This window comes from Ochlerotatus camptorhynchus, unplaced genomic scaffold (assembly GCF_037179485.1).
Source record: "Ochlerotatus camptorhynchus isolate MF236.1 unplaced genomic scaffold, CSIRO-AGI_Acam_v1.1 ptg000041l, whole genome shotgun sequence".
NCBI lineage: Eukaryota > Metazoa > Arthropoda > Insecta > Diptera > Culicidae > Ochlerotatus > Ochlerotatus camptorhynchus.
This window is the reverse complement of record NW_027040532.1, coordinates 1019376-1035078: the sequence shown is the minus strand read 5'-3', so window position 1 is coordinate 1035078 and position 15703 is coordinate 1019376. Positions and strand designations below refer to the sequence as shown.

Below are 15703 nucleotides of genomic sequence, written 5' to 3'. Positions count from 1 at the left end.
AGTTTATGTTTGACACACAAAACATGCAAATTTAGCTTCAACAGAGTCGCAACGAGCGATTTTCTGATCGTCTCTTCGCGAAGAGTGAAGAGCGAAGAGTGGGTGAGATAAATGACAAAATCGCTTATTGCGACGCTAATGTAGCAAAATTGGCAGGTATTATGCGTCAGACACAAACTTCACAATATTTTCTTGTTGCTTACACAAACAAAATATTATCATATAATCTTATTATTCCATAATTTCATAAAACATTTTCTTAGCCAAAATGAATGGAAGGCACCCTGACGAAAAAAGTGTCTATGAAAAAATAAAAGTCTGTAAATTCACAGACATCTCTGTAAATCTGGCATCTCTGCACTGGATTCTCCTGGAAGTTAATTGCGGTTTTTCTAGGATTGATCTGGAAGTTTCTTCTGACGATTTATCTTGAAAGCTCCTTCCGAGTTCCCCCAGAGCACCTGGTGACATGCAACTCTGCCCACTTCATCGGGAAGTTTCTTTCGACTGCCATGGAAATTTCTTCCGTCTTTGATGTCGGGTGTCTGTCAGCTTACTGTGGAAGTTTCTTCTAACTTTTTCCGGAAGTTTTTTCTTACTGCTGTGGAAGCTTTTTCCAACCTTTCGAAAAAGTTTCCATCAGCATCCATTCGAAATTTCTTTTAAGTTATTGCTAGTTCTTCACAGGGTTATTTTTTCCGAAAATAATTAATATTTAGCATGCTTTTTTAAACTGTTTCCTCTCTAAATCTAAATAGCTTCCATAGAATTTGGTGAAATTAGTGGAAATTGAACCCCAGGATGTATCTTTAATTACGTCATTTTTACAAACACCCGCAACCCCAGACGGAAATCCTGGCTGCACCGCTGATTAAGGGGAGTATTTATTTCGAAAAATTCAACCCCTCTCCCCTTTCGTCACGTTTTTTTTTTTCTATATCTAATGCATTGATTGTCACATATTTGTAACCACCCCCACCCTTAAAGCGTTAGACACAAATGGTCGCCACGTACGCTATAAATGCACTTCCACCTCGAATTTGCAATTACACAAATTTCGAAAATTAGAGTTCCATTTCACTTGAAATTGTAGTACGTGTCGTGGACGCAGATATTAGTGCACTTATAGTTTTGAAGTGGTAGCGAGAACAAGGATCTCACAACGAACCACCTTAAAAATGCTCCTTTTATCCACCTATTGTGAGATCGAACTCTTCTTACACTCAATATACCCACCAATGATCTTATTTTCTAAGTCTAATGTGCTTTGAGATGCGACACCTGGGATTCAACTCAAATTAAGGCCACTTCCCCGGAGGAACCTGGTCCTAGACATCCAATATGACTGCCAATGATCATATATTTGAATTCTCGTGTAATTTGAGGTGTCGCATGATGTGTTTTAGTTCAAGTCAGACTCTGGCTACTTCCCCGCGGAAAATCGGAACATGTGGCCAATGTGATCGTGGACACTCAAAATGACTTTTTGAATTCACATGTTATTTGAAGTATCGGATGATGGGTTTAGTTCAATTCAGAATCTGTCCGCTTCTCCAGCTGATTCGATTGGTATATTTATGGGATCCAAAGTCGGTTTTGCAAGCTGTTTGTAAGAAGGGTAAAAACAAACGAAAACATTTAATCAACCCTGAATCTATAACCAAAAATGTCCCACTGTCCTCCACAGTGAAGAAAAGTGTGCGCTTAGATCTTACGCCAGCAGAAAAGGACACCCATATCTGATTTTGGCTCCGTCTCCCCACAAGAATGCCACTTGCTCCGATCGGTCGACTGTGTAAGGAATATTGGATGGACCGTGGAGTGTGGGAAGAAAGTGAGAGCTAGGAAAAACAAAAGAAAATAAACATTATTTCTCGTACCATAATAAGTTTTCCCCGCTCTATTCCCCGCCACCGCTCCCTTGTCTGGTACGAACCAAGGAAGGCACGGTAGCGTTATCGGCGTTGAATTCGGTTCCATTTTCCGCACACAAATACCCCCACTGCAAACAGAGAGCTGCGAGCGAGCATGTTATTCTGCTTCTGCTTGGTTTGGGCAAAATGAGAACAGTGCCGGGCAAAACACATATCCGGCCGGCGAAAGCCCTCCACCACCTCCGCTTCACTGTCCACCCTCCGTCGTTTGACAGCAGCCAGGTTTGTGCTTAGGAACAGAAAAACCCGGGAGGGGACACGAATGTGGTGGGTGACTGTGTGTGCATGGGTTCGTTTCGTGCTGAAATATGCACAGCAGGGGAGGTAAATGATTAGGGTGGGTGATGAGTATCACAAACAGTTGCTGATGTGAAGTTATTGAACATGTTTTACTCAGAACAGCTACTTTGTAGCGCGTTTCATCAAACTTGTACAGTATTGCATAAATAATATTAAGGTACCAAGGGAAACCTAGCGAACTTTTCGTCATCCGACTGTTGGACTGTTTAATCGATGAGTTTGGATTGAAAATTTATAGCTACATTTTCCAAAAGATACTGACTCATACTGACTGACGTTTCAACTAAATATAATATATTAGTGTCAGGTTCACTTCACTTTATCTATCATACACAAATAATTCAAATATTCGTACAATCTACGTAAATTGTAGTTATATTGACGACTGACAAGTTTAATACTTATCTATCACAGATATGGGCTTATTTCAGAAATTATTTGCTGATTTAAAATTTAAAATTTAGAAACTAATCGTGTGTCATTTTTCTCTTTCTTCCACAGGTATGTACTCTGGTATGTACAACTTGGTTATAAGGTATTTAAAACACTAAATATGATGAAAACATTTGCTCGTTTTTATTGTTTAATAAGGTAATTAGCCAAATCTCTTCTTTTAACCGAATTACCAGCATTTATTGTCATCTTACTTTAACCTGTAGACATGTCAAAAGGCAAACTTCTTAGTTGAAGCTTATCTATTGATTTTAATGATTTATTTCTTGGTATAAAAAATATATGCCTTCTAGATGTTTTTTTAATTTATTTAGTAAATTACCGTTTGATTTGCTTAAATTATGCGCTAGTTGTTCTTAATATATTTCTGTAGCTAAGTGTCTATTTATTTCAAACATTGCCAAGTACCTCAGTATAAGTCAATAATGATTCAATAATAGTTCATAACGCTGCTTAGCTTATTTGAAAGTTTAGCTAACGAACTTCACTTGCATTTATTCATCACGAATCTTTAATCAGTTAAAATTTATTAGCTAAATTTAATAAAAATGTGTATCACGTATTTTTTAACGCAAGAGCCACCCCAATATTGTCAACACATAAAACTATTTTTTTTTCATGACATACATAGGTGGTACGACTTAGTTCAAATCATACGCGGCTGGCTTTGTGTATCATCGTGATATCACTCTATGCGACACGTTCTTCCATCCTTCTTTTGGGAAAATCTCTTTTCTTACCATTTGCTGTTGTTGGTACTTTTCCTTTTCACTTTGCTTGCTGGCTTGCTTGCTTACTTGCTCGCACGCTGATATCGTGATAATAGGATATTGGATGAAATTATAAGCAAGCAGTATATTCGCAACGAAAGCAAAACAGCACTTGGTCCCAGTGCCCGTACAGACGGTTCGCATAAATACCTACCAATGTGGACTTTGAGGTAAGCTGGACATCTCCGGTTTTCTGTATACATTAGGCTGGGTCAACTATAAAACCCCCTGCTCCCTACTGCTCTTTCAATATGCATTGAGGTGCTGAACAACTATGCCAAATTTGAACGAATTAGATAATCAAACGGGGCAACGGAACGAAACAATTCATATTTTAAAATAGCTCAATTTCGATCAAACATCCATCGGAATTAAAGTGGAAATACTATACAGAATAACAGACGGCCACGCTTAGCTTAAAGTAAAATTTAAACAAAACTATAAAAAAATTCCACGATAAATTAAGTGAGTATTGATCTTTAGAGTAGTTTCCCTAATAACATTCATTTTCAGAACAGTAATTCAGAATTTTTCACTATGCGGTACTAATGTGCAAGACAATTTCCTGTATAAAATATACATATCTTGAAATCTTGCCTATATAGGAAATTTCTATATTTGGGATAGTTGTTCAGCTGACCACAAGCTTCTAAATTGTCTAGATTTCTCTCACTGTACATGTGGACTTCACGTTGTTGTCCTGAACATAGCTTATAGGTAAAGGAAGTTCACGGGTACATTAGCACTGCGTAGTGAGAGAATTACAAATTTACATGTTCACCATCACCATTTGGATTGCTTTACTCATCTTACCAACATTGCCGGAAACAGAAACTTTGTAGAAAGGCAGAACCAGAGGTGGCAACAGTACATTTTTTGAAAAACCATCGTCCAGAGCGAAACAAAACAGCCAGCACACGGGCGGCCGTTTATAACTACATTCCAAGCGAACAGCGGAGATAGAGAATAAATAAAATCTCGCAGCCTGATTTTTCCAAACAGTTTATTGTAATGAAATTTTAGCTGCAGGCTTGCGTGTGACAGTAAATTACCAACTCCCTTATTTACGCATAATTTTAACATCAATGCTCATGAGTGGTCAGTCTTCATTCTTATCTTTTAATTCCATGCAATAAACATCAAATAAATGCAGTAGTTAGCCAGAAATCAGCAAAATTCTACACGACATAAATTTATGTCGCGCGCGCCGCCGGTCTTGTCTGCTTCTTTGTGCGAAAATGTTCTGTCGCTGGCAGAAAACAGTTTAGAAATGTCATGACATTTTTGCCGCTTGCCAGTTTGTTTTTGTGTGTCGTCAAAATGGTTATCGCAAAAAGTATCAAATGTTAAGGAAAAAATGTTAAACTCCAGGACTCGTGCCACCACTGGGCAGAACTTAGTTTGATGAACTGACCACTTTTAATAGATCAAACTTTTTTTTTCTAAAAAGCCATATGTATTTTAGTAACGAGGTATTAATCGTTTACTAATTGCAAACTTCTTCAGTGTCTAGTCAAGTCTATAACTAGACACTGAAGAAGTTTACACACTAACTTTTCCTGGATGTTTATATCTCGTTAGTTTCCCAGGAAATCGAACTAGCCGCCCTAGCACCACAGAGAACAGACGTCCAACTTCGGTCAGAAACTTGTGTAAAGATAAGTGGGAACATCGCCGTTACGTTACGCTCGCATCTCCTGATTCCCTCTATAATTGTTCTACTTTCGACCAATTTCGCGCTATTGTCGATTAATTTTCTGTTGTAAATTGCCACTCGGCGCTACCGGCACTTAGTGTCTAGTGTAAGTTGTGCAACGGCGGCGCCATCATGTTGTCAAAGAGGGTTTTAAGTGGGGAAGTCGCCGTTAGTGGCGCTTAAGTCGAATAGGAATCCTTACACTAGTTTTTACAGAAATATTGTTCGAACCTCAACGTCTGTTCTCTGTGCTAGTACGGAGAAATGTAATTCTAGGTGAAATGGTATTTCAATAAAAAAAAACGTTTTTTTATCGTATCATTTTAACAAACCCCCGTTTAACGTTTAAATTAGACACTTTTACTTACATTACACTACATTTATTAAACGAGTGTTCAAACTGCAGGAAAATTAACCCGAAAATTAAGAACGGTAGATACAGACTGAGTTGTCTTTTCTTTAGTGATTGTTTTCATTATTCTGACGAAGCACGCACCACACAGATATTAGGAAATGAACTACATACATTTACATGTCCATTACATGGGTTCCGAACCATGTACCTTCCGATCACCAAATGCTTTTGCCTTGCCATCTGAGCTATCCTAGAATACATCATATGGGCTGCTCAATACCTATTCAATAAAAGCTTGCTTGAAACTGAATACCTATCAGCACTCCCGATCGTCCCAAGTGGGAATGATTAATTCATTCATCGTTGTTTTACAAGTTCTACCGCTTCACTTCTCGAATTTCATATAAATGGATGCTGGGTTATTTATCAAACTAAATCAATGAATTTGTTGTTGTGAGTGATGTGATCGATGATTACGATTTAGAACACAAATTTAAAAAAAGGGTTAAGGTTCGGATTGAACTCACGAGCTTCTACTTGGAAACGGTATTCTAAGTGGAAATGGTAACCACTACTCTACTGATTTCGTTTTGTTGACCAGACCAGACTGAACCAGTGTTGTGGAATAATGAATCTAATACGTCGTTTATAAAGCATTTACAACGCATCCAATTAAACATGGACGCATAGTGATATAAGAGCTATTTTGCTGACTGATTCACATTTATACAGCAATATTGTAAATCAATGCAGTGACATCTAATAAAGGAGTTAGAAAATTTATTTATAAGAGCTTATTTATGACTTTGAATTGTTTGTTGGGTTATCCCGTTTTCTCATACGACCGCTATGCAAGGCTGGTAGCAGGTCACTTTTTAGTGACTTGGTCACTATTTTGAAGCCAGTCACTAAAAAGACACTTTTTACACCAAAAAGTCACTAAAGTCACTCTTTCCCTAAAAATAGTCACTAAAGTCACTTTTTCACTACTAAAATAGAATGAAATTTAAAAATATTAACAAGATGTTTAAATTGAGTACTTTGCACTAAGAAAGTCTACAGTAGTTTTAACAAAATATACCTATCTGTTAAAAAATTGATTTTTTTTAACCAGGGTGACCAGTGAACCGCAAAACTTTAGAAGACCAGGAAAACTATTGGGAAATGCCTTTAATTCCAATTAAAAATCGGGGAAATATACCTCTTTTCCCAGAAAATAAATTGTAAAACTTGGAAATTTTTCAAAGGTATTTGTTTGTGGTAGATTTTCAAAAGCCTTTCAAGGATTATTAAGAACTTTAAAAATCCAAAGTAAATTTTGAGAGAATTTAAAGGATTCCAGGGATTACACCAAGATATATCAGAGAAGAGAATACCTAAGTACAGACTACGAAAGTCTCATGTAAAATTAAGTGTTAAGACCGATTTCTTCATCTCCACTTAAATCTTAAGCCAGGTTTCCTTTTATAGTTTGGTAATAATTCCATTATAATTGAGAGTGCATTTTAACGAGAGTTCTGAGAAGAATTCTATGATGATTGGATAAGGCTTCTAGGTCCAATTCTAATAAGAGTTCAAAATTAGTTCTGAAATGTTGCTTAAGGGAGCTTGATGAAAATTCCATGAAAATCTCGTGAGCTCCAAAGATGCTCTCTGCGGATAGCTCTAAAAGAATTCTGGGTGATTTCTGAAGATATTTTTCAGATAATTCTAAAGAGTTCAAAATAAATTCCGAGAAGAATTGCAATGGAATCGAATTTTGAGGATTCAATCTCAAAGGAATTCTGGGAACAGTTTCAAAGTTATTCTGTGATGGATTTTTGTTTTGAGAATTCCGAGGAAATACTATGGGAATTCCAAGGAGAATACGTATTTAATTTCCAATTGTTCTAAGCAGAAATTTATGAAATTGCTGAGGTTAATTGCATGGAAGAAGAATTTAAATAAATTTAAATTTGATTTATGGAAGGAGCCTTCAGGGAGTTCCTAGAAGAATCAGTAAAACATCGAAAATAATCCACTTTAACTAATCATGTGTTATTACTTGATGCGTGAATTTAACGGTTTACATAGTCGGAGATGCTTAACGTCAAATTTCAGACTTAAAGTGCAGATTTTATACGATAGATGAGGAGATTAAATTAAAGAGTTGATAGCTCCGTTATAGTACAGCAGTGTGAAAATTGTACATACAAAGTAGAAAGCGAGCGAGGACAATTTTGAGGAAGGTATGAATCTAGTAGTTTTTTTTTTACTTTCAGTCTTTACCTGGTTCGTTGTTTACGTCAGATGGCGACTTGAGTGTGAAACAATGGATAGAACTGTTTCCGCACATCGGAGGTACATGAGCAAATCGGCGATCATCCCTTTTGCCAGTGGTGGCAGGGAGAAACACCCCTCACCATCCCTCATTAACGGATGAGCTTGGTAAAGTTGTTCGCTCTCTACTTATATGTACAAATTTCACACTGCCTTATTATAACAGAGTTATCAACTCTTTACTTTCATCTCATCATCTATCGTATAAAATGTCCACTTTAATTCTGATATTTGATGTTGAGCATTTCCATCTACGAAAATAATCTACTTCCAAGATTTTTGTTGATTGTTATGCATAGAATTTCAAGAATGCAAAGAGTTGGTTGGAAATGCTAACATGAAGCTTTTTAGTGTGATGATTTATTAGCTAGAGAATGATCTTTAGAAGAGGGTAGGTGGATAGTTCCATTAGAGTACGGCAGTATGAAAATTGAATAGAAGTTGAAAATTAGCGAAGGGCCATTAATGCGACAATTTTTCAAGATAGACGCACATTTTTGCCTAACCCGTACGATGTACGCGGGGACTTGAAGTATGTCTCCAAGTCCACAGGCACCATCGACTGGAAATGCTCTCGCAACGTGGGGCTTTAGGTAGTGATGAAAACGTCGCTAGTACTATTCCACAGCCGCAGTCAGTTTATGAGCAAAAAGAGGGACGCACATTTTTGCCTGTGGACTTGGAGACATACTTCAAGTCCCCGCGTACATCGTACGGGTTAGGCAAAAATGTGCGTCTATCTTGAAAAACTGGTTTGTAACATTTCTAGACTTGTGCTCACAGGACTTATGGTCACTTGAAACTGTTCCGGCCATATCTGTGGAACCAGTTGACCGATTCCAAAGATATTTATTTATGATCTAAGTGACCACACAGTTCGAAAAGTAGTGTAAATTTCTGTTAAATATGATGCACACAAATGGAGCGTCATATATCATATAAGTTTACATTATATATCATGTAAAGTTCTAGCACAATTCATGCAATGTAGCAAATATTGTATACAAAAGCCCATCTTTGTAAACAACATTGTTTACAAGTTGCTCGGTTGTGTGAAATTAAATTTAAGTTTACGTGAATGAATGTTTACATCACAATTAAAATTCAGAATTTTTATCTGTGCATAGTACCATTCATGATGGAGCACTTGTTGCGTCCAATTTTGTGCAATGGTTGTCGAAAAAACCGTCATGGTTCGTCTTATCCCATTGGTGGTCCTTCTTACTCCGCTTGTAAAAGAACGAGTATTTTTGTATTGCTTCAAAAATTGACGAAAAGCATAAATTATTTTATAATTTTTGTCCATAGGTAAATGAACGCTTATTCCTATGTAGCATAGTAAAATGTGAAATTTCTTGCTCATTTTGGGCTACTTAATTTATTGCTTAGCGTGGCGGTCTTACCCCGTCTTCCTCTACTTGAAATTTGTGTTATTTTATTTTGCAAAAACATAGACTGGTGTTGTTGTAAAGGGTGTCCCACATTAAATTGCATCACGGGAAAAAAAAACTCTGTTGAAAATTACCTAGTTGACCGCGTTCAGTTTTTCAGAGTTGAGTTCACATTTTCAGACAATAAAATATGACCCATTAGTAAGCTTTTGGCATATTTATTTCATTCAACTTCAATACCATAACCGTACGCTCGCATCTTACGCTTACCTCCACTAATTAGGTTCTGTACAACATCTATCTGACTGCACCTTCTTCTGTACGGAAACCCACTTTGTCTTCATGTCTTCTTAAGATTTGACCTCCTTGGGATGCTTCCGTAGTGCCTGCTTCATAATAGCCCAGTATTTTTCGATGGGCCTTAGTGTCGGTGCATTGGGGGTCATATCATGGGTATGAAAGTGACCCCGTTGGCTTCGTACCACTCTCTCCCGGTTATTGGCTCTCTGAACGAAAGACTTGGACAGACTCAACTTTTTGGCCACAGCCCTGACCGAAGCATTGGGATTCCGATTAAACGATTTCACGACACGCTTGTGATCCTGATCACTAATAGAACATCCATTCTGATCGTATTTGTCCTTCCGTTCGATGCTCAGAGTTTCCTTGTAACGTTTAATCACACGACTCACCGTTGATTTACAATTCCGAGTTGTTTTCTGATGTCCCGATGAGAGAGTTGAATATTTTCCAGGTGCTTGCGCAAAATCAATTCGCGACGTTGCTTTTCGGGTAACGCCATTTTTTCCAACTTTCGAAAAACTGACAGCGTTAAAAATACAGTGTGAACAATACACTCTAAACTACTTCTACCCAAATTTTCAAGAGAAAATACTCAATGAGTAATTTTCTACATCGTTTTTTTCGTGATGCAATTTGATGTGGGACACATCATGTATTTCATTTATTCCTTTTTCCACAATTTCTTCCAACAACCTTTGTTTGAAAAAAGATAATTGTATGCAGTTTTCATTTTCATGTTACAGTTCTTAGGTCTAAGATTTTCAAAGGTTGAAAACCCAACTTGTACTTCACTATTTAATTCTTTGAATCGGTTGTATGACTCCCGTAAAGTGGTCGTCATTAACCTTTTTTGAACTGACTGACGCTTACCATATTTTCGTATTATTACACAATCACGCTGCCCTGGCATTGCTCGGCTGGTTTCATTGTATTCAAAAAACTGCAGAACAAGTTCCTTTGTATCATCACTCAATCCACTGGATATACCGTATGCGTGATAATGTTTGCACCATTGAGCAATGTCAATATTCAAAGGGGGGATGTTTCTCAGAGTCTTAAACTATGTTAATCATCGATCGAGTTTCCACTTGCTGCAATTACGGCCTCCACACGCTTCCGGAATGCACGGCAGGTTCTAATAATGTAGTCTGGATCCATTTCTCTCCAGGTACGGGTCAATGTTTGTCTGAGGCTTGCTGTACTCGGGTGGCGTATAGCACAGGCCTTGGCCTTCATGACGCGCCATATTGAGTAATCCAGCGGATTAATATCGGGGCTGGATTGCGGCCACATATCCTTCGCCCAGAACGGAAGATGTTCCTGCAACCACTTCTGAGTGCGGTTCGAGGGGTGGCACGGAGCCCCATCTTGTTGAAATACAACATTTGGCTTCGGACCGTACTGTTCTTTGATCCACGGAAGAACATACTTACTTAAAATCCCGATGTAGACCCCCGTGTTGACCTTGTCGCCTTCTGAACACCGCGTCCATTTTTTTCCATCGGAAGCCACCATTCCAAACACCATAACGCTAGCAGGATGCTCGGTCAGATACACGGGATCGACGGTAAACATGCTCCCGTCGGTGAACAGGATTAACGGATTTTTTCGCTTAAGGAAGTTCAAGATTTTCTTGCATCGTTCGACTAGTAGCTCCCGGATGCGGTTGGTAATCATGTGAACTTTTTTGCCTGCCCTCGACTTCGCCCCGCAATCTTCCTTTACGATCTTCCGTGCCGTAAAGTCACTGATCCCGTGTTCCTTTGTCATTTTCCTTATTGAACGCACTGGATTCACCCGAATCTTCCTTTTGATAGCAACGATAACCCTCGGAACCCGAACTGACCTCGGACGACCTGTGGCCACCTTCGCGGATAGTTGTCCTTTCTTTTCTCGGCCTAAAACCCTTTTGACGGTCCACCGGGACACTCCCACGGCGATTGAAATGTCTTTTTGCGACATTTGCGCGTGGGACAAATCACGAATACGCTGCCACTTCATCATGGTGCAACTGTCAAATTAAGTAAATCATTTTCTTATATACACAGCCTACTACGGTATGAGTTATAGGCTACGTGCATGCAAAGAAAACCAAGGCATTATATGCACAGGTGAAACGGGAACCTTATTTGTACGATGATGCAAACATTATCATGCATACGGTATTTCCAAAAACTTGAGTTTTTTAAAAAATCATAACTTTTTTGTCCATCATTTCTGCATCTTGACCTATAATGCAATAGGTGACATTCATTGTCCCCTAAAACATATAAAAAAAATAAAGATAAAATACAATTAAAAATAAAAACGATTTCTAAGCTTTTATTTAAAATTACAAAATGGTGAAGAAAAAACTTAGAGTTCAATTTTTTTTTTCAAATAATTCCAGATGTTTCCTACAACATTTCCCAGGGTACCAAATCGATTGGACAAACATTTTTCGAGCAATAGTTTTCAGAAAATAAGCTTAACATTTTCTATAGGCCCTTTTCAAAATTAAGGCTCGATTAAAAATGGTGATCTGAAGATGCAAAATAGCATTTTTGGTCATGAGGAACGTGTTTGAAAATTTTCAGCCAATTAAAAAATACGATAATTAATAAATTTGCAAATTCGTCTCGACTAGAAACAAAAAAATTTCAAACTCGACTAGAAACAAAACCCATCATTGCCTAACCAAACCATGGCTTTTCGATGGTGAGTCACACCTGTACCAAATTATTCCGCTTCACATTATATTATAAATTTATCGGATGATTAGTACATTCAGAGGCAGAGATGCTAAGCCCGAATGATAAATCCGAATTATAATTCAAAGTCATAAATTTGTTGGTTGGATAATGTATAAGCTTAAACACGGTAAAACTATGAGATACTATCATGAGACTTCCATTTTAAGAACCATGCAAAATTATGACCAACACCGCTGTTAGCCGTCTCTTTAACACCCAATAAAATTCTACGTTATGGCCAATATTTGAACACCTTGTTTGTTGGTTGTTTCCCAGAGTCTCTTAACTCGCTTCCAACTAGACTGCTTTATAGATTCACAGCTCAGTAGATAAAACCTGCCGCCCTTTCATTCCCCACATTCAACAAACATCACCCACGATTTTGATAGCTCGTCGGGTTCTACTTCGAACCGTTATCACTGATAAAAAAAACACCCAGGCAAAAAGGCTTAAGCAATAAAATTCAAATAATCGTCTTTAAAATTTGGCCTCCAATTCCATTTCGCCTCATATCGCGCTTGTTCCAGCAATTATGGATGCGTGTCTGGGGAGTTTACGTGTTCGTGTTTGCTTATATTGGGAGTCTGATGATAACTTCCCCAACCTTCTGCGGCTTCCTCTAAGGACTACTAGCAGCCAGCAGGGCGGATAGGGCAATAATTGTGTGTGCACTAAAAAAAATAACGGTACGATGAGTATTTTCTTCGCCACCTTCCTCGCTCCCCTCCGATGAACCGCAACAAGATATGCCATTTCACCGTCCTGACTGTCCGCCACACCGCCACACCTTGCCACAGCTCTCGGTCGTTGTCGTCTTGTTTTTATACTTTTACGATTATTTTACGAGCCCCTGATACCGCTGTGATTCGCAAGCTACCACATTTTTATTACTCTATTATTTGATTTGATTATTGTTTTCATCTTTTTTTCATATTTTCGAATACTTTTCGACACTTTCCGGGGCTGGAAATCTTAAGCACAGACCACGGGTTGATTTGGTTTTTATTACTATATCAACGGGCGAAGTCGATGAATTTTATGGAACCTCTTTCTCCGGACTCTCTGCGGCGCACGCAATCCGTGTCGTATCGGTTCACCGGACTCGGGCTGAGGGTCTGAGTGGTTGATAAATGTGGTGTATAAGATACGTATATAGAGTAGTAATGTTGTTCTGCTTTTGTTGATACAAAGATTTGTACGACCGGCGACGGCACGCAGTGGCCAGCCGGTTGTACGATCGTTGTTTCGGTTGGGTGGATGCAATAAATATTGAGATAATTTCTTTTAAAATGGTGTTATAATAGGATGCGTAGGTAGAGCCCACGAAGTGTGATACTGTCTGAGATGCTAATGGAGGTGGATTGCCGCCGTATGGGGAAGAATGGGTTTGTTAAGAGCGAGTGAGAAGTGATTTTATGAATTAGACGACTATTAGCCTTATCAGCTGATGTGTACCAGAACATTTATGGGCAAACATACACACAAAAAGGAAATAGCTGAGTTGATAGTTTCTAGTACTTCCTCAATATGTTTATAACACTTCATTGAATTGTATCGAAACATCTGACATTATCGTTCCCTTTCCAGTGACAGCATTGTGAACCGAAATTAACCGAAACAATTTTGTTTAACCTAAAGCAGCGTTTCTCAATTTATTGGGTAATCTCACCGTATGGGCAATAGGGTAGATCTAGTTTGTATTGAGATCCCCAACAACTGTGCAAAATTTGAATGAATTTGGAATGCGAAAATGTATGGGAAACGGAACCAAACTGTCCATTAGCTTGTCAAAAATTCAAAAGTTGCTTAATTTTTACCAAACCTGAAACATATATCGGGAAAAACTATGCAGAAAAACTGTATCCTACACCTGGTGTAAAATGTTATGGGGGCAAGTTTGTATTGAAAATTTCTGGTGTAAAAATTGCACAGTTCTGATGAATGGAGGGGCAAGCTTTATTGAACATTTCTGGTAGAAAAACTACAACGTTTTGGTGAATGGGCGGGCAACTTAAACTTGAATTCCTAGGAAAACCTCAAGGGTATCGAATTCTGAGGATAGTTCTAAAAGAAAAAAATTCTGGGGATGATTCCATGAACATTCTGCGAATAATTTCTAGTGAATCCTGCAGATAGTTCCAAGATAATTTCGAAAAGAATACCGAGAGAAAATCAAATTTTGAATGAAATTCCAAAGGGATGCGAAGAAAAATTTCAAGGGAATTCCGAGGTTAAGTTTAAGCTCATTCTGTGAAGAATTTCTGAAGAATGCAGAAACTTTAGGGGAATTTCAGTTCCAAGGTGTTGTGAGAAAAAAAAAGAACTTCTAAAATAGTCCGAGAAGAACCTCAAGGATACTTAATTCTTATGACAGTTCCAAAATATTTCTGGGGAGAATTCAAAGAAAATTCTGCGGATAATTTCTAGTGCAACTTGCAGATAGTTTCAAGATAATTTCAAAAAGTAAGAGAAAATCAAATTTGGAGTGAAATTCCAAAGATATTTTGAGCAAAATGTCAAGCGAATTCTGAGAAAAAATCATTGAGTGAAATTCCAAAGGGATTTTGATGAAAATATCAAGAGAGTACTGATAATTTCTGGCTCATTCCGGAAATATTTTTTTTAAGGAAATTCTTCTGAAACTCTAAGGGAATTTCAGTTTCAAGGTGTTCTGAGTAAAAGTCAAGAGGAGTTCTAAAAATAACTCCAGAGGACTTCTGAGAAAAAAATTCAAAAGAGCTCATAGAATTCTAAAAAATTCGAAAATAACCTCAAGGAATTCTGAGGATGGACTTTTTTGCAACTGTACAAAAAGACAGTTTTTGGATACCCTAATTGAAAAGTGGGTATTAGTTTGCCATTGAACCTTGGTCTATATTTGTCTTACTAAAAAATCGTCTAAGAATCTTCTCTGAAAATTTCAATTCATTTGTTACCGTGATTAAAAAGTTACAGCTATGTGCGTTGCAATAAATTCGGGTTTGTCGTTTATATCTTCTTTAAAACATGTCGAATGTTCAGCATCATTTTCTGTCACCCCGACTGGCGGTACTTTGGGACGGTTCATCGTCGACATCGTCGATGGGGTTAAATTGCCAATTTCCATTGGCTGTCTGAAAGCAGTTTGCATTGAAGAAGATGAACCACCACCGGAGCAAAAAATAAATATAATTAGCTAAATTAAACCGTAGTGGAACAGTGGTGGGTGGACAGCATCATCTCTCACGCACTTTGGACTATTCTCCATCCCTAGGTTAAATGCACCATAGAAAAAAAATTGCCCCTGTAAAACAAGATTCCTGTGCACGCTAGTGGTAGTAAAGTCGTTCAAGGAGACCCAGACGACCCAGCAGCGGGCAGGTTGCGGCGGAAAACCGAAGACAGCTGACCCGGTGTAAGCCAGGAAGGTGTTCACTGAACACTGTTCAGTCTGTTCAAGCGTCGGCCGAA

General features: G+C 38.1%; 1 protein-coding gene across 5 annotated transcripts in view; it reads left to right on the top strand.

The window, feature by feature from the left end:
• exd (extradenticle) overlaps positions 1–15703 on the top strand; it is a 145990-nt gene that overhangs the window by 77941 nt on the left and 52346 nt on the right. For 3 of the 5 annotated variants that reach the window (XR_010518765.1, XM_065237016.1, XM_065236999.1), the window contains exon 3: positions 2736–2747. The exons of the other annotated variants lie outside the window; for them this stretch is intronic. Coding sequence is in view for 2 of the 3 variants with exons in the window: in XM_065237016.1 (XP_065093088.1) it covers positions 2736–2747 (12 nt within the window). In the remaining variant the exon portion in view is untranslated. The remainder of the gene's footprint in view (positions 1–2735; positions 2748–15703) is intronic. 5 annotated transcript variants of the gene reach the window in all.